At 41.7% G+C, this 23,536-nt stretch overlaps 1 protein-coding gene across 3 annotated transcripts; it reads right to left on the bottom strand.

Moving 5' to 3' along the window:
* Positions 1–467: 467 nt before the first annotated feature.
* On the bottom strand, positions 468–22,889 carry PDGFRL (platelet derived growth factor receptor like). Of its 3 annotated transcripts, XM_059817750.1 has the most exons (7): positions 22,804–22,889; positions 14,969–15,263; positions 7,357–7,508; positions 5,605–5,898; positions 5,157–5,296; positions 1,587–1,654; positions 1,172–1,206 (listed from the first exon to the last, which is right to left on the bottom strand). In XM_059817750.1, the coding sequence occupies exons 1-6, from the start codon at positions 22,859–22,861 to the stop codon at positions 1,613–1,615; spliced, it is 981 nt and encodes a 326-aa protein (XP_059673733.1). In that variant the 5' UTR covers positions 22,862–22,889; the 3' UTR covers positions 1,172–1,206; positions 1,587–1,612. The 3 variants fall into 3 exon arrangements, with proteins under 3 accessions (XP_059673732.1, XP_059673733.1, XP_059673734.1); XM_059817749.1 differs by lacking the exon at positions 1,587–1,654 and having other exon boundaries at positions 468–1,206; XM_059817751.1 differs by lacking the exons at positions 1,172–1,206; positions 1,587–1,654 and adding an exon at positions 1,762–1,781.
* Positions 22,890–23,536: the final 647 nt, after the last annotated feature.

Genomic DNA, 23,536 nt, shown 5'->3' with positions numbered 1-23,536 from the left:
ATTGGTAACTAAACCCAGGTTGAGAGAAGCAGTTGCTTATTTCTCCAGATGTAGTTCTGTGTAAATGAAACATCTTTCCTTTTCTCTGAAGTAAATTAATACAACAGAGTTGAACTTGTTATTAACCTGAGAAGAGATTCTGCTGTATAATCAAACATTCTAATGTTATTTTTTCTTCTGTATGATACTATATAAATAAATGCAAGTTTTACCTTTAGCAAACATAATTTGCTACATAATTTAGTAAACAGCTACTGAGGCATGAACTCTAAGCAAGCTCCATAGTATAAGATTGTAAGAATGCAACAACATACGGAAAACCCAACATCTCCAACCACTTGCAACTCTGTGAAGATACCCTCTAGCACCTTAATATATATATTTAGTATTAATCTTCTCCCAGAGTGAGAATTTTGTGTTTATGTCTTTATAGATACGAAATTAACACACATGCACACACATTTATGTTTTAATAATGTTCAGAAATTTAATTATTTTTGCAAAATAAACATTTGCTATTGGCTAATTCTGTAACAAGTTGGGGTGTTTGGGTTTTTTTGGTTGTTGTTTTAAACAGGTACAGTACTGTAAACTTTTTAAAATTCCACAGCACCAGAAGAGATAATCTGCTTGGTAGCTTTCTGAGGATATTAAATATCCTTTCAGTTCTCACATACACAAAAGAGGCACAAACCGTACAGCAGGTTAACCTTATGAAAGAGTTTGAGGAAAAAGACCATATGCAAAGGAAAGACCAAGAGCACCTATTCCTAAATATAATAAGCCCTATGCATGTTTAGGCTTACACTTTAATGCTTCATAGTAGTTTTATTAACTCATAACTGACTACTGCTGGGTATAGGAAACTCTGTTTTGGCCTGTCAAGCTAGTGAATATGGAATGCATTGACATATGAAAAGAGACAGTGACAGAGAAAACTTCATTTAAACATTAATAGAGAAAATAAATGGCTGTCAAATAACATACAGTTCATTCTCTGTCCAGAAGCCTTTCCTATCAATTTAGTTCAACTTTAGTAGCTACTGTTGTTTCTCCTTGTAGATTCTGAGCTATACAAATGTAGTTTCCAGCATCTCCAGCTTCAAAATCCTCAACAAGAAGAACACTCTTTGAGATTCTTGTGGTATGTCCAGTTCCTCTGTTTATCAATCTCCAGAAGTTTTGGATAATCAAAGGCCTCTCAGACTGTTTAAAAGAAAAGAAAAAAAAAAAACAATAAACCCACCCACATAAGAAAATACATGATTCTGCAGAATGTATTTAGTGGCACTACCCTATCAAACCCTGAAGCAAGAGGTCAGATAGTAGGAGCCTATATCCAAAAGTCATCCTTAAGTGAGGAAATTGAAGGTGTCTGACAGTTGCAGCAACATTCCTGCATTAAATACTGACCTCCCAATAAGTTATGCCAAGTAAGGATAATACAATGGCTCTTCCACTCTAAGTGCAGGTAGTGTGTATCTTTAGATTAGTGACAGGCTGCCAAAGCTCTGCCTGGAGTACACAAATGAACTCAGTTGCAGTTGTGGGCCACTTACTTACTAAGGTTGCATTTGGGTACTTACTTAATCAAATAGGTGAGGGGGAGATGTCAGGGTAGATGTGTGAGCTTATTTTCAGGCTTCCGACATGTCTCAAAAAAGGAAGGCAGCAGTGGCATGAGTTAGTTGACCAAACTTTATCTAGTTCTCTTTTAGCACAGAGAATAGCTTTAAATCGTGTAGTGCAAACAAATTCCTTCTCCTTTAGTTTCAGAAACACTGTATTAGATAACATACAAGCAAACAGTAACAATTCACAAATGCTTCTAAATTAAACCTCACGTTATGCTTTCCAAAATGCATATGTAACTTCAAAGCCAAAACTACAACCAAGAATGCTTAGAAAGATGCTTTTTAGATTGTTGGTGTTCTATTTGTAACAGGCTTTCCCCCCCCCCCGCCCCTTCTATAAGAGAATTGTCTGATGAACTGTTTATCAGGTCACACTCCCTGGCACCTTAGAAGTGTGCAAAGGTCTGGATAAGAGAAACTGGCCCAAAGGTAGACTAAGGCAGTCTCTTTCCTTCCAAAACCCATCAAGCTAGTCAGCAGCTTTAAGGTTGGCGTGTGCTACACCAATGACCTGGATAAAACTGGTGAGAGAGAGAGAGCGAGCGCGCTCTACCTAGCAGAGCACTACCTCCCCTCCCCCAAGTGCTACCTAAGATCAAGTACTACCACACACTTAATTCAAGCCTAAGTTGGTTCTTAAATATAGCAAGTGGAACTTCCCTGACCCTACTGAAAGTGAAGGTAAAGGCCATGTAAGGCAGGTGCTATTTGCCTGGTGGGGCTCTTGCTAGCCCAGTTTTTCTCAAACTAATTGCCTTCTGCTTTGAAGCTAGTTTCAGGGAATCATATTAAGGAATGGATCAGTATGCATTCACAGCAGGTGAATGAGCAAATGCAATTGTCAGGGAGTGGCAAGGGAAAAAAAAACAAAACAACTGTGTGAAAAAAAGTAAGAGGGACAGGTTAGTGACTACAGAGATGAGATGAGGGTCTCTCCAACACAATGTACCTAGGAGCAAGCAGTGATTGAACTGCTGCTTCTGCTCAGGAATCAAGTGGTAGGTGACAGCCCAGGTGCTGGTTGGGGTGGTGGTGGAGAGCAAAAACTGTCAGTGATCTCCCTACACTGAAAGCAGCAACAATGAATGAAAACATCCAGTGAATCTTAGAACTTTGTCAGTCCTTTTTCTTGCACAAAAGGTGTATCTATCTGACCCGTACCACTGATGGTCCTCTCTCTTCTCCCTCCACCCCCAGCTTTTTCCTTTGCAGTATGCAAGTACTTCCTTAATAAATGTTAAGTCTCCAACAAACATACAGTGCTTCTACTCTGACATTTACTTAATCATTTCGCTGGGGCAGAAATCCAAACACAACTCTTGCCTCCCTGTCCCCAGGCACAGCTGGAGCTGAGAAGGTTTACTCTAGTGGGTAAGCACATCAGCCCTCTCCAGGGTACATGCACGCCTCAGGCCAAAGTCTCTCTCTCAACCCCCGTAGGCGGGTGCAGTGAGAGGGTGTGCTCTAAGACCACTGGAAGCAACTAGGCCAAGAACAGCCAGCAACCAGGCTTGGGCAGCTATTCAGCTGTGAAAGATGTAAAAGTAGCAAGGAGTGGACACTTAGAAGATACAGAGTTTTAGAAGGTCAGGCTGAGTCTAGAATTTAATTCCTTCAATTGTTTGCTCTTACTAATTACAGATAGCTACAAAAGACATAAAATTGGGCTTTGTATAGCCAGTTACTACAGTCCAATACACAGCTATCAAGCTAAAAAAAACCCAAACAACAAAAAACCAAACAACCCCCCCCCCCAAAAAAAAAAAGAGGAAAAGCCATATCAACAAAGCTAATGTGATCAGCACGGCATTTCTTCTCTTCCTCACCCAAGAGAGTGAATCCTTATAAGACTGTCAGAGTTAAAGCCCCACCTTGAAGGATAGAGACACTGCCATTTGTGGATGCATCTCACTCAAAGTAATGCTAAGAGCTAAATTCAGAGGAAGACATTGGGCATTTAACTCAAAAAACTATTGTTCTGCAGCTTTCAGGGAGCACTTGGAGGCACTTCAGTTTTCCCCTAGTGTTTTATTTTTACCTCACCAACAGCTGCAAGTTTCTCTGCTCATTTAGACATCTGCCCCTTTCCTTTCTAACTTCAAATGGACACCAGAAACAGGAATTCTGCCAAACTCTTCCAGTGCTCCATCGCGTAGTTACTCTTCAGATCACCTAATTCATGCTACCGGTACCAAGCCCCTCACCAAATGCAGTTGAGGCTGCCCTCATTTAATAGCCAGGACAGGGCAGGGAGGGGAAGTTGGTAATTGCTCACAAACTGTCAGACTTCAATAGTCTCAGCAGGAAAACTTATGACAAGCAGCAGCAAAACAAAAAAAAGAGGTGGAAGGGAGAGGGGGAAGTGAAAGAACAAGCTAGCATCTAAGCAAGGACTAGAAACCTGGTTCTACATGCCCAGTGCTCTCACCAGCTGTTCACATCCCTTTTGTGCTCACTTGTTCTCTCACTGTTTTTTCCCCTGAAAAGGCACACACTTCCCCATGACAGCAGAGAGCTATAGTCTCTATCTCAATGGCTACAGCAAACTTCCGGGGCTTTACATTTGAATTTTCTCAAGCCTAGTAAGGACTGAACTCCAATCACTCACTTAAGCAATTACCTCTACCATTAAATTACTTAATTCTATGCTGGCTCAGGGAGACCAGTGCTGATACAAGTACCTTATTAGCAAGCTCTGCACTGTCCTTTGACAACACAGCAGCACCAGGAGGGCTGGCAAATGGAATACAATGCAAACCCTCAGGTCCTAGATGATCCCTTTCCTCTGGTGAAGGGTTCCATCTTCCAGCAGTCCTTCCTTTGCTCCTAGCCTGCTTAGGATAAACAGCAGTAGAGATGAGGCTGGTTCATAAACAAGTCCCTACTGTAATTGGTTGGGGTGAGTAGAGGGAGAAGAGAGGGGACGATCAATGATGCTAGTCGGATACACCTTATTTTGTGCAAGAAAGAGGACCAAATTTCATGTTTCCATGTTTCCAATGGATTCTTTCAGATGAGGCTGGGCAGAAGCAGATTTCTGTGCTTCTGGATGTGGCAAACAAGCTTAAAGATTCTGTGCTGTGATGATTCATATGCCCAAGCCATGGACACGGAAGGGATATCAAATGCAGAGGCATCAGTGGAGGCTTTGTGGCTTGCCCTAGAATAGCTTCCTGACGCTGGCTGGCTTCGACCCCGTCTGAGGCTTTTCTTTGTAAACGCTGCCAGAGGCCACATGTCTCTGGAATGAAAACCTGAGGGAGGAGTGAGCTTTGCTGAGCTTGATTTTTGCTAACATGGGTAGAGCTCTCCAGCTTCATTTCTATGCTACTTCTAGACTCTCAGGGAAAGATGGGCTGAAGTTCAAAAGGGATGTGCTGCCTCCTGCCAGCATGCCTGAGCTAGCAAGAGGCAGACACCACAATCTGAAAGAATCTTTACTCCAAATCTAGATACCAACTGGCATTCAAACATTGCCTTTGTGAAGAACAAACCATTTCAGCCAGCGTATACATCTCTTACCTCTTGCCCTGGATACTGCCACCTGAAGTTCACATCTACATCTGGCTCCCCAAGGACTGTGCAGATTACATGAATGCTGTCACTGACTTCTGCTCTATTGGATGATGCCACAATTGTGGTTGAGGGTGGGCCCTTGGGAACTGAAAGACAGTGTTTGGAAGCAGAAAATGAGTTTCTGAAGTTAAATACCCTGATAAAACTTAAGAGTCACTTTTTACCTCAGTTTGCTTAACGCAACAGGTAAGTGATGTACACCTGTAACTTTTCCCTCTACACTGGGAAATTGCTGAAATTTAAACGTACAAAGTTTTATCACATATACTTTTGATCAAGATTTTTAAACTGTGATTATCTTACTTATTTTACTTTTTTTTTTTTAATTGTTTTCTAAACAATGTCAGCAGAAGAAACAAGACTCAATGTAAGCATATAGAAAACTGCAGTTTACCTTCCACATACAGCAGGTGATACTTGATGGAAATCTGAGGTGCTCCCTGTGACTCTGCTTTGCAGTAGACAATACCTTTATGATCAGAAGTAGGGTGCTGGTAGACAAAACCCTTCTTCACATCATAAATAATATCAGTTCCATCTGTTTCAATTTCTTCTGCTGGAAATTCCCTGTGTAGAGTTACTTTTGCTGAAGGAGTAGTAACACGGCATGGGATGACTGCAGGTTTATCTGGGTTCAGGTAGACAATCTCAAAATAACTGGGAGTAGGTACAAAAAGTTCCTCTTTATCTGTGCAGAAGAGTTGATATAGTTAGAATAATACTTACATCTTGGTTTAACAGAAAAAGGAGAAAGTACATATGACAAGAGAAAATAGCTATGAGCAACATTAAAAATTAACCCAAAGCTTTTTACTTTAAATACACACACACACACACAAGAAAAAAAACCTTTCCAACCTGTGAGTGTGCATTTACATAGTTTGTATTAAAAACATTAAATCAAAAAGAAAAACAAAGTATTCTTCACTGTAATCAGATTTTTTTTTATCTTAAGAAATTCTTTGGAATTCCTTTTTAATAAGTTTCCAAATACTCATCTGGATCTAATTCTGTTCAGTCACCCACTTTGAAAGGGTAACACATAAAAAACCCACCACCACTGGTAAGATAAGCACTACTAGAAAGAGATATTATTTGGAGCTACAGCCTCTTATAGATATGATTTTAGAGCAGTAAATGAAACATTGTGCCTAAGTAGCTGAAATATTTAGTGCTTTTAGAATGACAGTTAAAGGGTATTTCCATATTTGGCATGCTTTTTAGAAATATAAAGCTGAAATTCGTCTTTCTAGCACGAGCATTTACATAATAATTGGACTGAAAAGTTTATTCCAGCCTTTCTAAAGGAATGTACCCTCAGAACATTAAGCACTTCTGACAAATGGCTTCTGCAGTCTCATGGTCTAACTTAGCTCCAAAACATATCACAAACAATCCTATCTTAGCATTTTGTACTGGCAATATTTGCTAGCCTAGAATGCTTTAGCTCTAATCAGGCAGCGAAGGTTGTTTTACCATTCAGAATGTTTTCCATGAGAAGAACGAATTAACCATTTGATTTCAGCTCCATTGCACCAAGTAGCAGTAAATTGTGCACTGTTACCTACTATGACCCTATCCATGCAGTGTCAGGGCTACAGTCAACCTCAAGCTCTGTGGGACAACACAAGTTCTCAAGAGTGTTTTGCCTCTCAACATGCTATATAGACTCTTGGGAGAAATTGTGGCCTTACCAAGGTCAATGAGGTCACTATTTTTGAATCAGTGCAGGTAACTGTAAGGGGAGGGTGGGAAGAGTCCACGTGGTCACCTGAATGCCATGACAAAATGAATCTTCTGCACAGATCTATTTTCTTTATCCAGACACATTTTCAAAAATTAAACATTTTTTATTCATTTTGTAGAAGATACTCAGAATGTGTGTTAGTATTTTCAAAGGTATTTACTTTCCATTGCATTATGCATTATTTTGGGTACACATTTGGCATAATCCATAGGGAAAATGGACTCAAAAATCACACTAAGCAAGTAATTTTCTGCTCACCAGCACTGTCTTCCTTAACATCCACTAAAAAAGATTAAAATTGTGGAAGAAAAGTCTTGACAGTGAAATCACTGATGTAGCTTTATTCCTATCTTACTAGCAAATATATTTGCATTAATAATCCCCCAGTGAGTTAATTACCTGTGAAAAAGATGTATGTTGAACCTGTTTTAGTCTCATCCTTCCTGCATTTGTCACCATTGCACAGCTGAAGCCAGCAGCTATATTCACCTGTGTCTGCTGCAGTGGAGTTTGCAAGGATCAGCTGACTGTACCTGTCAAGCTGCTTTATGCTGGGGAGAAGAAAAACAAAAGGCACAGACAAGCACAGATGTATTTCCTCGTACATTTCTGTCAGCTCACTTCTATTTTTGAATTTTTTATTCCTATTCTGCAGCTGACCCACCTTTTGCTTTCAGAGCTATGTTGCAACTTCCCCTTTTGCTCCAGCAAAGACTTGCTTACATGAGTAGTTTTATTGATTTCAGCTACACATGAGCACTTGCAAGCTTTTGTCTTGTACAGTTCATTCGGATTCCTTTCAGTCCCCATTTTGAAACTGCACTGTGACTGCTGTAGACAGCATGTTCATCTACATTTTGTCTCAGTGTGTCCATGTATATCCCATGCTGCATTTTCATGCTCCAAGTCAACCTGCAAGCATCTCAGCCCTTTTTTGATACCATTAACTGTAGCACTGCTTCAATAGTGTATAACAAAGATAATTCAGGAGTAGCAAGTAGCAGGTACTTCAATAAGAGTTTGTTTCGTGATTTATGCCTGCTTCCAGTGCCAAGGCTTTCCCATGTTTAACATACTGGTCCAAGTTTCCACTTGCAAACACCATAATAAAGAGCTTCTATCTCAGCTTGGATTTGTTCTGCAAGTAAGTAATTTTGCATTGCCTACTCCTCTGCCCTAAGCCACCTCACTGTCATCCTCTCACTGGAGTTTCCTCATAACCCCTCGGCTATTTCAGAGCATGACCCTGAGTACTGCTGGAGGTATACTAGCAGTGTCATCATGTAACTACACAAAATTCAGCCTGTGTGATTATTTCGGACTTGATTTGCTTTTTTCTCCTTTCCCTGAATTTCCCAGATACATCTCTCAGTGGACTGACATTTGTAAATGTGCAAATTTTTATAAATATATGTAGATACTCACAACGTTTCTAAGGGTCAAAGGTCCTATCTATGAAATTCAGCAGCTACAATCTCATCTTGTTCTTTTTTTATTTTAAGGTTTCCTTTCCTGGCTCTTTCTTGCAGACAGATGGTGTTATAGTTGGCAGTCTGCTGTGTTGCCTTTTGATGGATTGCAAAAGCAATAGTCCAACAGTACCAGTTCTTGGGGAACCCTGTCAGGACAGCCGTGTGGCAGTACTGGTACACTCCACTGCTGCTCTGACCCTTAAAAATGTTATTTTCAGCCACCTGCCTTTACATAGTAGCACATCCAGAACACAAAGGTTTCCCGCTTTGCTTTGGAATACATCGAGTTACAAGGTCATTTCTGTTCTAACCAAGTCAGGAGAGATTTTTTCCAGTTTTAGGCATTTGATAGCGTACTTTTCAGTGTTTCAAATGAGGTGTGGACAAATACACAGCTTGCATGAAGTCTGAATGGCTCCCATACTCTTATTCAACTGTGGGTTCTCTGAATATTTATTATCTTCCTATTTATTCTTATTAACGTGGCAGTTATTCTGTAAGGCAGATGCCCGACTGAATCATTTATTTCTGGGATTAGCACACTTTGAAAAAATTCTTATCCTCTAAACCATCTTGTCACTGTGTAACAGCGGTACTATGGACATGCCTGACTGTACCGTATGCTCTAAATGCTCCGTTTTGCTTACGTCTCCATTGCAGACAGAATAACTGCTTAAACAGAGAGGCCACTACTTCCAGCTACATGCACTTCCCAAAATTTCTGACTCCCTAGGTGTTCTGCTAGCAGTTTCCACTGCTACCAGCAATCATAAGCAATGGTTCACATAACCCAACATTCAGCCTCCAGCCAGGGCTAGTAGCTTAGAAATTAAAATCATACCAAATACACAACCCAAACAAGGTTAACTGAGAATTATCTTTTCCATTAAAGTCCTCAGACACCATTAGTACACTCATCCACCACAGGACAGTTTTGAGGCCTGCCTAAGGAAACAGGCAAATCATGTTTCCTACCTCCTAATGCGCTTGTCCTACATGACCTTGTCTGATTCCACTTTTTGGAATCATGTAATTGTGGAGTAGTAGCATCTTCATTTTTAATATATACACTACCTTACATTATAAAATATCTTCAACTTTTGGATAAGCTTTGAGAGATTCCTATTTGTGCAAGAGATCCTCTTGTCTGTCATACCCAACAGAAAGAAAAGAGAAATCCAAAACGTACTACAAACTGGAATATTATTATTATTTAGTTTCACAGTTCACATTTCATAGGCTACATGACTACATCACCATAAAATGTTTTGCAAGCATCCAGTACTAAAAGTCAACATTACAGAGAAACCATTATGCCAGAACATTTTTGCCTCCAACTGTTAATGCAGACACTGAACTATAGCTCGAAATCCCAACAGACAGAAAAATAAGGTCAGAGTTAATTAATTATTGTACAGTGTGTTCTACTTAACTGAGAACAAGCTATCCAGTAATCAATGGAAATAGCCTAGCGAGGTAGTCATCCACAAATATGCACTAACAAAACCTGGCAACTGAGAGTGGAAATGTTGAAACTTGTGACATGACCATATTAAGCAAACAAAACAAGCCATATAAAGAAAATTATAAATGGTAAAACCTGCAGCTGACCAATATTTCCAGGATTTTATTTCATTAATATTTTAGATCCTGGGAAATCTGACTCAAAAGCCAAAATTTGCTATGCTCTACATACCACAAAGTAAAAATGTTGTATATTCAAACATTTCAAGACTGTTTAAAGAAACTAGAAAACTACTCCAAAATCTTATTCCATACATTGATCTTATTAAGCTTTAGTTATTTGAAGTTCAAAATATCTTTGCCAGAAAAATTATGCCAAGTTTAGAAGCTAAAAAAAAAAATATAAGGACACAAAAAGACAGTGTACATAGCATCACTCAAAGAGCATCTAGCAAACTCCTCTCAAGCAGCTGCATTCATACTGACAAAAGAAAGCTTATCTTGAATACATGCTCACTGGGAGAGGAACATTACATCTTACTGTTTAACACAAGAAAAAAAACCCTAGCTTTCAGACTTCAAAGCACACGGAACAAAATGAAATTCAGTTATACACATGAGCACAACCGACATCGCACTAAGCCAGCAGGAGCCTGCATTCACTGAAAGCAGTCTAATTTTGCCCTCTACAACATACAGTTTCCTTAATACTTGTGAGAGTGGTCCTCTCCATACACCCCCTGGAGACACAAACGTGCATGTGATGCATGTCCAGCTCTTTGCCCCAGCTTCTTCCACTGGAACAGTTCCATTTCACGTGAGTTTATTTATCATCAGATGAAGTTCTGTGATAAATACAGCTGGTCTTCAGCAACTGAGAGACCCATGCTCCAAGTCAGGCAGAGCCGAGACTACGTGAAGTTAGACTGCCTTCATCTAGATCAGCTCTTTGCTATAAAGCATAAGAAAGGGAAAATGTGCTTGCCCTTATTTTTCCTTCATCCCTCTCAGTTTTTGATCCTTCTCATACATTGTAGATTCAGTTTCTGGGTGAGCCTACAGTCATGAATTTGTTATGCACAGTCTTACAAAACAGCATTCCAGCCCTTCTGTTCTGGAGGTGCATGAGCTACCTTTGACTGCTAACACCACCAAGATTTTTGGCCAGTTCAGCCAGTACACAAAATTTTCAGACAAAAAGTTATCTGCAGAGTGTATTTATGCTGCACAAGGCAAGAGAGCGTTACAGGTAACAAGCTAGTCCTGAAGCAAGGTGGTGCGTGTCCTTAACTCAGGAGCCAAGTTTGCATGATCCTAGCTTTCTCCCTAGGGTTGCATTGCATGCTACCGTCTCTAAAACTAAGTAAATCATTTCAGTGTGTATTGTTATTTACTCCGGTTAGGATAGTGGAAAAAGAGGATTTCTCCTCTGGCTCAACAAGAAATAGCCAAAGAGTCCTCCCCCTCCTTTCACTCAGCATCTTTCCCTCCCCCCATATGACAATTTTAGCATATGTTAACAGCTACAGACCTATTAAAAACTGAGACTTTAGCACAGCAAGCAAAAATATTTTATTTACCAGGTTGTAAAGTATACCTAACAAAGACAAACTCAAAGAAAGCACAGCCACTAATACTACAGAAATTGCTTTTCTAATTATAATCTCTTCCTTCTTAGAAAAGTCATATTGTCCTACAGGCTGCTGTATTATCCTTACCATATGGGTGACTTAAAAACGTGATAAGCATGGCATGGAGACAAAACATTTGGCTTTTATCCCTACTTCTTTTTGCAGCCACCCATAGGAAATACATTATGCAGATGCTAAATTTAACTAGTTGCAAAACAAAACACCCTCTTCTCCCAGAACTACAAACCGGAAACAGAAGGTAGTGAGCATGCATCTTTAGGGTCAGCTCCTGCCCTGGACCTCTGCTGTTAATAAACCCTCCAACCAACTGAGCTACAAATGCCCTCACTGCCCTGAACCTTAAGGTCTCTTCTGCTTCCCATAATTGCAGTTCTGTTAGATGCCAGCTCCTCTTGTAGCAGCTAGAGTTAGAGGATCTTAGCAGTACCCAGGAGATGTAAAAAAACCTCGCTTATTGTTAAAATTCCCACAAGTCCAGTTAAATTTGTATATCCCTCCTATTATTTAAAGAAGAAAACAGGAATTGGATGCCTGAGCATCTGCTGCTGTAGGGATGTACAAACAAACAAAAGAATGGTAGTCATCAGTCCCCAGCAATTGTATAGACCTCATCGCCATTGCCCCTCCTCCTCACCTACCCTCCAGGCCCGGCAACCCACTCCTTCTTCACCTTCCATTACCTCCTCAGACCCCAGCCACTTCCCCTCTGCTGCTGCCACCAACATACGCTGTGCTTGCTGCATCGTCTTTTGCATGCCGCGAGGAAGATCTAAGCTCCTCCTCGAAGTTGGTAACATTGTTAACAACCTTTTCTACTGCCAGTTCACTAGCAAACACTACCAACTGAGCTAACTAAATAACATGCTATCTTTATGATATTTCCAGTTAAATTCAATCAAAGCTTTCTAAAATCACGGAACAGAATTCAGATTTCACATTCTATAAAGCAGACTTTGTTTCAAATGCATCTATTAGCACTACAGCAAAGATCTTGAGATAATTACCAAAGTCATGCTAAAAATGTGATGAAAATATAACTGCACAAGACTGTGTGGTCAATGTCTCCATAAATTATGACTATTCTGTGACCCTGATGTGTGCTACTAATCTACGTCTTCAATTTCTCTAGTTAATTATAGGGTCTTCTGCTTCCATTTAAAATTGTTGATTCAGTCTAACTCAGCCTTACTGCTTCAATAACTTATTTCAAAATAATTTTTCTAAAGGAAAGGTCATCATATTTCAATATAGACCCTTAAATACAAGCCTAACATACTTCTAAAAAAAAAAATTAAATACTTAGGCAAGTTATATCCACCCAGCCAAAATGTTTTATAGCATTTATTTTGTGTGACGTTATTAACTTTTGTTGTATGGTTAAACTATTACAAATACTGTGAACTTGAGTGAGAACAGAAAGGTAAATTGCTGAGACAACAGAATCCCAAACTACTTCAAACTACAAAATGCCAAACTACACAATTAGGAAACACGTTTGGTGTCGTGTGTCCCCCCCCAACTAACTTAAATTCTTCTATTTTGTCCCATGTGCATCACTAGAAAAGTAGTTAACTTTGCAAGAGAGGAATAGACAGTCAAACAAATAATGAAGAAGCATTCAGATTCCTCTCCAAAACTGTGAATACTTGCCTTCTTCAATGACAGATGCTAATACACAGATAACATGATCTGGAGGCCTACAGGACCAAATCATCCGAGCAACCTATTTGCAAATGCACAAAACATAAGATACACTTGAAAATGACAACCGCCAGCACACACACACACACACACGCTCCCTCTTGACATTGTTTTGCACATTCAGCTTCGGCTTGCTGGAAGGCCAGGTCTGTATTGCAGCTGATAAACGCCACCTACTGGAAAAAATCCAGATAAAACATTGTATCTTGCAAAAGAAAAAGCAGTCATTTAAATCGGCCACAAGATCTTTTGAGAGAGATTGCTTCGACAAGCAGTCAGCAGAAATAGGCTTGCTGCTGTAACTTACTATGACAAAAGCCTTGCACTAGCTACAGAGGTTTATCTGGCCAGGGTAGTTCTTGAACTCCTCAGCCGCCACGGGACAAGCAAATAAGCACTCAGAGAAGAACTGGCTCACAAATTTCAGAAGGATATGCTAGAGATCACAGCGTATAACTGCCAATCTTCAACCCTCCTCTTTGTAAAGAGAAGTGGAAAGGAGAATAATATAGCTGAAAAATTAATTAAATGGGAGTGATTTTAAGGTAGCATCATACCTGTAAATAAGTGAAATGGATCACAGAGATTCAGATAACCTCAGTTACTTATCGAGAGCATACACACTTGTACTTAATTTAGGAAGAAGAGGACAATAGGACTTGATACCTTTGCTCATACCTCTGTGCCTCTCTCACCTAATAATCCAAGAACAGCTCCTTACAGCTCGCTCTTGGGGCGTCATTCACACTGCTCCAGTCTCCTCACTACTTGTCTTTCATAGACACATATATCTCCATAAAACAGCCAGTGAAAATAAACACTACTCACAGCAAAAAAATGCCTCTGGAAGACATCCTTAAGCTCCTTATATGCCCCTCCTCTTTCAAATACAGAACTAAGTTACTACATTTAATCTATATTTAGCTATGTGTACTATGCTTGAGAACTGGGAAGGTGAACAAATGTATGGGGTTTTGGAGAAGATGTTTAGACCAACAGGACAGTAACTGGTGGGACAGAGAAAGGGACAGAGTCCTCAGTTCCTCTTCCTGCTCTATCAACTATTTATGCGGTTTCCGTTAAGATGTCACTAGATGAAAGAAAAAGCCTTCCTAAACCCAGGATAACTATCCTCAGCATTAAACTCTGCCACACCATAAACCTTGCAATTCCCTTTTGCACACAAAGGTAACTGACTGAAAAAGTAAAGACGATGCTCACTTGCTCCTTAGCATGGCAGTTAGTGTATTTTTTTGCTAGTTGAAAGATGTGGGTTTGAGCCTCTTCAGGCAATTAATCTTAGTGTCTCAGGTGGCAGCTACATTAGCAACTGGTACAGCTCACTAGGAGCAGGTCTCTGTAGAGCAGAGTTGGTAGTGAGTACCTGACATCCACACTCACATGTTTTGACAGTTTTACTCCGGACTAGCTCTAATGTGGTTGCCTATTAGTGGCTGGAGCACACTGGTGTCCCACTGGACCACATCTTCTATTCTAGATTCATCTGAAGGAAATCCAGTTCGCATGCTACAGGACTATTCCACAGTGCAAATCACAAGGCAGTAATCGGTGATGACTGAAAGATGCTCATCCTTTTTTGCTGATATTAGAAACCACTAGGTAGAACATCTTCCTTGTAAAAATGTAAACAAACAAAAAAACAATGGTGTTGGAAGTGATAGGAAAAAAAAATTTTCCCCTAAAAAATGAAAAATAGCTTACCTGAGTCTGGAATCTTTAAAGGTGTCTAAGTATGAAGGATAGTTCCAAGTAACATTACTCCCCTTACATCGCAGTTCTATGCTTTGTCCTGCAGACAGGCTTAAAGTAGCAGGTAGTTTCTGGAAACGACCTTTATCCATCACCTGTGTCAGTATGGACTGGGACTTCAAAGAGGAGTCAGCAGACTCTCTCTCCTTCATTTTGGGGGTTTGGGGTTTTACTTTTTTGTTGACAGGCTTAATTTTGTTTTCCCCAGGTTCTTTTGGACGCTTATTCTTTGCAGGCTGTCCAGTAACTAGTAAAATAAAGAGAAGAAGGCAATGTTACTGATTAGAAAAAGGTTATATGGTCTTCTTGGAGGAAAAAAAAAATAATCAAAAAACCTTCCTTATTATCACAGAGAATAACTGAAGTTTTGTTCTTCCTATAAAGATTTCATAAAAATAAGCAAGAGTTAATTTCTGTAAGTTTTTGAAGTCTCTGGCATGATCCATTTTCCTGGGGAAAAAAGGAAAAAAAAAAAGCTTTCAACAACACGTGGAAAATCTATACTTATAGTTCACGTAAACAGACAAATATGTAAGGTATGAGAACTTTACAAATGGGAAGGGAAAGAAATACAGCATTTCTATCTCCAGTTACTTTTATCGTTCTTACTTCATGTCATTGCCATTTAGTATGCAATGCTATACAAGGTCTCTGTGTTTGTATGTCACACACCTATCAATTTTGCATAACCTTTTCACACACCAAGTTACCGTAAGAGACACATGAAGAAAAACTGGCAAGTGTGGCACTTCATGCTGATTTATAAAATACTGATAGTGATGCAGTTTTCTTCTTTTACAGTAAGTACTGTGAAAATACAAATGGCACTTAAGTCACTTGAAGGTAGTATTTAATTCATCACTTCTCTGTAACAGCCATTTATCTTGACAGTCCAGATGAAAACAGAACCTTATTTAGAGGCAAACAGTAAGAGATTTCATTACCTGCTAGAGACAACACAGATGCCCAGCTGCCTTTAAAAACAAAGCAAAGGAAACAGAAAGGAAAAGTGAGGTGTCCCAAATGCAAAAAAAAACCCAACCAAAAAACCACACACCAAGATATTACCACTTTAACTGAGAGAAGTAAACACAGATCTTTAGTGAGATGAGCCTAAAACTGCGCTCCCCAGACACCAAAACCTCCACTAACTGTGCCTGACAGGTAATTCACATTGAACACAGCTTTTCCACATGAAAATGCTTGGGTATTTTATTGTACAGCTCCCTCTGAAATTAAAAATAGCCCTGCTGTATACTGAGTTAGCATGAATTAAAACTGGTACTGGCTGCAGTACGAACAGCAGGATTTCCAGACTCCTGCCACTGATGGCTCCCATGACATTCCTCATGCCCCAGCTGGACACCTTGCACTGCTTCAGCCTTCCGCTTCTCTAAGTCCAGGCTGATGTACGCCACATCTCTTAAATGACACAGAACCTTGTGAGCATGAATTTAAAAAACAGGAAATTCAATCTGAACATAAGAAAACACTTTTTACTGCTACGGTGGTCAAGCACTGGCATGGGTTGCCTAGAGAGGCTGCAGAGTATCCATCCATGGAGATATTCAAAACCTTACTGGACATGGTCCTAGGCAACCTGCTCTAGGTGGCCCTGCTTGAGCATGGGATTGGACTGTATGATCCCAAGAGGTCTCTTCAAACCTCAGCCATTCTGTGACTCCACAATCTCAGCATGCAGAGTAAGGCTGCCTGTGTAGGAGCATTTGCCTTCTGGCCTCACACCAACTGGAAAATAAACTGGAAGACAGCGGTTGTCTTAGTTTGCCCAATGCATTTTAAACTCTTTCAGACTCTTAATGTAGTAAGAATAATTTTTGAGAGGTGTACATCCAATTACTAAGGTACATCCCTCCCCCACCACACAGGCATTTTTCCCAGTTCTACATTATGAGCATTGGTGAACTTGATTGCAAAGATGCCTCACCACCTTAAAATGAGCCACAAACTGAAGAGATCAAATAGAAATGCCTTCCAAAGATCATGACATTTTAAGACAAAGAGTGACATTTTATGGTTTCTGGAAGGGAGAGTGAAACACATATTTACGCTTCTTGCAATTTTTCTTCACACCTGTGATGCCACTGGCCAAACAAAATTGACAAACTTGGGGGAATGATGATAACAAAGGAGAATTTCAGAGAAGGCCTTGCTGCATCCCATGGAGGATCATGAAGTAGCATTTTCTAGTAACTCAGAGCACGTTACCTAAGCGAGTGACACAGTACATATATTACAGGGACAAGCAGTTGGTGCAGGAGCACTTTTTGCCTGCACTACGTTTGAAAGGCTACAGTGGGTCAGGCCAAATGTCTACCTAGCCAATGTCTTCATATTGACACCACCCAGTGTCAGATGTCAACCAGGAACTGGGCAACCACCTCTGTTCCTTTGACACTAGTCTCCTAGCTTCCAAGAACCTTTAGCTCAAGGGATCCGTTAACCATAGTTGCCATTGTTTTATTGCCCTTGGTGGGGTTTTCCTTCATTAATTTGTCTGGTCAATTTTCAAAACTACACAAACTATATAAAAATACAAAAACTAGGAGGCATCTAATATTAAATGAATAAATATCCATTGTTTCTCCACCAACTTCCTCTGTGGCTCTAGTACTTCTACAGAACTTGTGTCCTTCAAACATCCTTTCCAGACTGACGAGTCCTACTCTATTTAACTGTTCCTTGTAAAGAATACACATCTTACAACAGTTCAGTTACATCACATTTGAGTAATGGAAAGAAGACAAAAGCAGACTGTACAAGAGGTTCAAGATATGGTCAAATCACAGTTGTACTTATTAGTGGTGTCTTCTTTCCTGTCTAAATAGTTCACTGCTTTTCAAGGAAGCTGACTTTCGCTAGAATAATCAAGTGAAATTCCAAGATAATTTTCCTGCGTAGGAAGTATTGGTTAGAAATTCTTAAGTAGAAACCCATCAATGTATATATGAAGTTAGAATCATTTGTGTTACTTTGCATCTACCAACACAAATTTTCAAGTCCTATTTTCACTGGACAGTCTTTCAAAATGGAGATACCCTTCTGCAACTTCTTACTGTCAGTTTTCTTTTCCTTTGTTTTAGCAGATTTATAAATATGCTGAAAAGCATGTGCCTTACAAGATCGCTGTGAAATTCAACTGGATAAAAACAATTTTATGCCCATATTGCAAAAACTGAAGATTAATTCCTACTCTTTGTTTTCTATAGTTATTAGTCCATGAGAGGTCTTCCCTAGTCTCACAGCACCTTGGTTCCCATGGACTCTTTAACAACAGGCTTATCAAAATCCTTTGGGAATCCAAGTACATCAACCAACTCATCCATGGCCACATTTAAAGTCCTTCAGAGAACTTCAGCAGATCTGCAAAACAAAACACACTTCTGAAGGAAAAAAAAAAAAAAAGGAAGCTATACAAAGCCATACTGACCTTTCTGCAATTCATACTTATTTATTCACAAGTTCAATTTACAGAATACAGAGATCTGGCTTTCTGCCTGTACCTCCCTCAAAAAATCGTAAAACACTGGCATATTTCTATTTCCCTCAAAAGGAGTAGTTATGTGATACATTATGCACCTGAGTTGAGACTTCAGCAATTTCAGATTCAAATTCGTTTTAGGTCTCAGGTGTATATCATCAAATCATGACACTTAAACACTGTTCATGTTGTTGATTTTCCCTAAAGCCAATTCTTTTGGCATATTGATGAAACATGTCCTATAATGATTCTCCCCACAGAGAAAGATTCTGTCTCAGAGCTCAGTGCTCAGTAGGATGCTGCACTCAAAGTTTCTGATACATTTATCATGTCACCATTTGCCATTAAAACCTCCCCAAGCACCTCCACAGTGAACATGGAAGCACACTAATAATGAAATTAAAAATTTGAGTTTTACTTTCTGTAGGTGTTCATTCTCATCCGCCGTTCCTATCAGCCTTACAAAGTTTGTGGCCATCTTTCCCTGTCCCATCCCAGCACATCAGAAGACGAAAAGGATTTATGGCTGGTTTTATCCCTTTTGCAAGCTGTTTATCAAACTCTTTGTCTGCCTTATTCTGGTTTTCATATCTAACCCACATGTGATTTAATGAGCCTCCTCATCTTATGTAATTCCCCCTTCTGAAATTAAATGCATCAGTCATTTCTTTGGCTTTTATTATTCCTACAAGAATATTAAAACTACAGTCTTGCTCTTCTAAAGCAACATCTGAATCCAATTACCTGAGCACTGCTCTGGATCAAGTCAAGAACTGCTGCTTTTCTCAGGGGTTCTCCGAGTAGCTGCTCTAAGAAGTCATCATTTGTGACATCTAAACAATTGCACTCAGCATCACACCCCAACATGTGCGATCCAACATATGCAAGGGTAAGTAATTCTTCCCTTTCCTTTCTATCCACGCCTTGCTGCCCCTCTGATTTTCGTTAACAGAGCGGTCATTCCCTCCATCACATTAGATGGTCAGTAACCAGGTTGGTTGTTCTCTACAGGGCTGGTGTTTCAGTCCAGATGACTTTTACTGAGAAAACCCACCAGCAACCAGATTTGACACTAAAACTTTCTTCAACACATACTGCCACTTCTCCCTTGGGTTGAGCTGTTCCATCTTTCCTGTGTAATTTGTGCCCTAGTATTAGAAGGTCCCCCTGACAGGCCTGACAAGCTTTTTGGATAAGCATTCCCATTTCAAACCAGCTGTTCCAGTTCTCTGTTGTACTTTCCAGATTTGTCTGTAGAAGCACACAAGCTTTAGTCCAGTCACCTTTTTCATTTTTTTCCACCCCAAACCCTACTGAAATAGGACTACTTGTTCAAAATACTCTTTGCCATTTCCACTACGTTCTGCCAACCTCAATCCCGACACTTGTTTGAAGGCACACGGTTCTTAAAACCTCACCCCAAGGAAATGCTTCATCCCAAACTACGTGCTCTTCCACACCTGACACTCTGCCTTTAAGAAACTGTTAAAGAATCCCCTATGAAAGCTTTTCAATTTTAAGTGCCAGAAGCCTGGTTTTGATTTTCTCTAGATGAAGTTTTTCCTCTCTGTACAAGCTTCCTCTGTTCCATGTTTCTGTAGTTCCCAGTGAGCCTGAACACTTTCCTCCTATACCACACTCCCAGCTACACAGTGAGACTCTTGTCTGTCTGACCTTGTATTTCCCCCCAGGTGACAGCAGGGGCATTTCAGGAAACACCACCAGAGGAGCTTTTATCTTCCTACACAGAAAACCTTGTTTTGCCTCTCTGCTGCACCTCCGAGAGGTGAGTTTCCAAGCAAGCCGTGACCACGCTCCTCCCCAACACTCCCTATAAGTCTGTGCAGGTATCTACTGACACCACCACTTCTGCACCTCACAATCCTGCCTTCTCTCATCACTGAATCAAGTATCTGTATGCCCAATAACTAAATTGACTGGTACAGTAGCCTATCACCTAAGATAAAGAGGACACACAATCAAATCCCTCCAGGGACACAGAACCCACCACACAGATTCCCCCATTTCCTTACCCAAACTGCAAGACTTTCCCAGGGAGGAGGACAAACTCAAGTAGCCCATTTATGCAAGTACATGAATATGCCATGTTTGGCATGCTTTACCGTCTCACTAGATTTATGCACAGAGCCCTCATTGTTTTAATCCCACAATAGGGCTTCCTATTAAAAAAAAAAAATTAAGACTTAGTAAAAAAATATTCATTCAGAAAACTCCTTTCTACCTCCGACCAGCTCCTAATGTCAGTTCTAAGATGCACTGTACTCATTTCCTCTGCAACAGTACATTCAGGGTCCCTACTAACTCATCAGGCCGAAGCAGGAGACTATGCATTGATACATCACAGAAATACACCACACAGCACTTTTGCTCCTGGTCCACAGTATTTGTTTCATCCCATCCTTTAATGTTTGTCTGCCCCTTGTTCTTGCAGATACTACACACATAACAATCCTCAAATGAGTGTTATTCACATAATGCTAAAAAGCATCCAGTTTTGACTTGAGACATCACCTATACCCACATGCACATCTTGGCAGCATGAGAGACCTTTCAATTTTCATTACTACTGATGAATTCTTCCTTGGGGAAAAAAAAAAAAAATCAAATGTGAGGCTACCATAAGGAGTAATTCTTAACCGCCAGGATTAAGATGAGATGGAAGAGTCTTTGTGATCACAGCTAATGTAACAAACAGGTTGGAAACATCTCTGTTTGTGGTCCTTCAAACGAAAAGTTAATCATCCAAACACTCAGACAAACAATACAGGGCGACCCATCAACACTCATACGGACAATCTGCAGGGACATATTTCACTGTTCATAAACTAATATAAGTGAGATTAGGAAGGCTATGTTGAAATCATGTCTATATTAGGACTTATACCTCTAGCTTTAGGAAAGGAACTGTCATTAAATATGCCAGGTTACTTTCTCCTGTAGCTAAGCTTCTGGATGACATAGCATGAAGCACGCAGTCAAATCTCAGTATAAACTAGACAAACGAAGAAAAACATAGGCCTGAGAAATCTTTTGCCCAAGTTACAACTCATTTCTCATTCTGTGTTTTTATTGTCTGTTTCTCAAATATAAGACACTTTTCTTGATGTGGTAGCGCACACCCATAGACCAGATCTTTCAGCAGAAATCCTCTCCTGCACCACACTGGTCCAGAGTGCAATTCCTTTGCATGTAGTCGTAAGAAAAACTGGGCTGGAAACGGCTTCTGGAAGTCCCTTCCTGCCCCCATTCAGTTGCTCAGAGCCTTGTCCAGTTGAGTTCTAAGTATCCCAAAGGCTGGAGACTCTACAGCCTCCCCTGACAACTTATTTCAGTGCTTAACAGCTCTCAGGGTGAAGGTTTTTTTAATCTTCTTACAAGAATTCTTTCCTTATAACCTCCCGGGCCACTTGTGGTAACTGCCTCTTTGCCTTTCACTGTGCACCTCAGAGCCTGGCTCCGATTTCTCTATGAACCCTTCCACAGGCTACACAGGCCTCGGTCTACAAGCCCTTCCATGGTGAAAAACAAAGGAATTTTTTGTTTGTTTGTTTCTTCTGAAGAAGTTTTAGTAAGTTTATTCGCATTTTGCAAGAGGGAAACAGGCTCTCTTTTGCCTAGTTAAAGTCTATGTAAGTCAAGGATTAGTTATGAATGGCCCTTCCCAGTCAAAAACTTGCCTCTTTCCCCACCAAGACTTCATCACAACCTGAAACTGAGTTACGAGTAAAGTCAGAAATCAGGTCCTCTCTACAAACGAACAACTGTGCACAAAACTTTTTTTTTTTAAACCCGAGCACCACGACCAGCACTGACCCTCCTCCGGCCGCGGCACGGGGATTTAAGCGCGGACTTAAACGTCGACCCTGAAGAGAAACGGCGGCGGGGGCCAGCTGGTGTTGCCGCAAACGCTTCTCCCCAAATCCCCAGCACGGACTGAAACCTCATTTTCGGTCTCCGTCGAAAAGCCTCGGCGGCTCGCTGGCCGCAGACCAAGAGAGCAACCCGCCTTCCCTCCGCCCCTGCCCAGCGGGGCGGGAGCCCCACCGCCCCGAGATGGCTCCCGGCCCTGCCCCGGGGGCTGTCATGGCGGGGGGGGGGGGGTGGAGGCTCGGCCGCGGGCACCCGCCGCCGGCCTCGCAGGGCAGGGGCGGCCGCGCTGAGGGCGGGGGAGGCGGCCCAGCTGTAAAGAAAGCCCGACATGGCTCGCAAAGTGGGGGAACCCGGCGGGACGGCGGAGCTGAGGGCGGCGGGGGTCGCGGCTCACCGTGCGGCAGCGTTTCCTGCAGCAGCAGCAGCAGGCTGAGGAGCACCCAGAACCGCATGGCGGGAGCGGCCGGGACGCTGGACTGAGGCGAGGCGGGGCGGGCGCGGCGACGGGGGGCGGCCCCGCGGCGCCTTGGCGGGCCGCGGCGCGGGGAGGAGCCGGCCGGGGCTCCCTGCCCGGGGCTCCCCGCCGGGGGAAGGCGCGTCGAGGTTGTACCGTCTCAGCGGCCGCTCCCACCGGCACCCGCACTTCTTCGCTGAGGGAGGGAAGACCCGCGACGCCCCGCAGGCGGGCCTGGCCGGCCGGGTGGGTGTCCGCGCGGGTCGCGCCGGTCAGGGCACCTGCTGCGGCACTTCACCGCTCACGCGGGGAAGACTTCGGCTCCTTGTGTCTAGCCTGAACTCCTTCCTCTGCGGCTCCATCTCCTCCGCAGCTCCTCACCGGGCAGTTGAGGACGGCAACAGGGGCCCCCCTGCTATCGCTGCCCCAGGCAGCACAGGCCCAGCACACTCACATAGGACTCCATGTTCAGAACAGGAACAGAGCCACATCGCAAATAATCTCGACCTCAGGGACACCTGTGGAAGTTTATTGCCTGAATTAGCTCATCGGTGACAGCTGTCCTTTTGCCATGCGTGGCTTTGCACGAGTGCAAGCCCTTGGCTGCCTTTGGGCCTGTAGCTGGATCCGCAGAGGGGAGCAGGGAGAAGAGCAGAGTGCGAGCGCCACACGG

Source organism: Gavia stellata, chromosome 5, assembly GCF_030936135.1.
Source record: "Gavia stellata isolate bGavSte3 chromosome 5, bGavSte3.hap2, whole genome shotgun sequence".
NCBI classification, from domain to species: Eukaryota; Metazoa; Chordata; class Aves; order Gaviiformes; family Gaviidae; genus Gavia; species Gavia stellata.
This window is presented reverse-complemented; position numbering and strand designations above follow the sequence as displayed.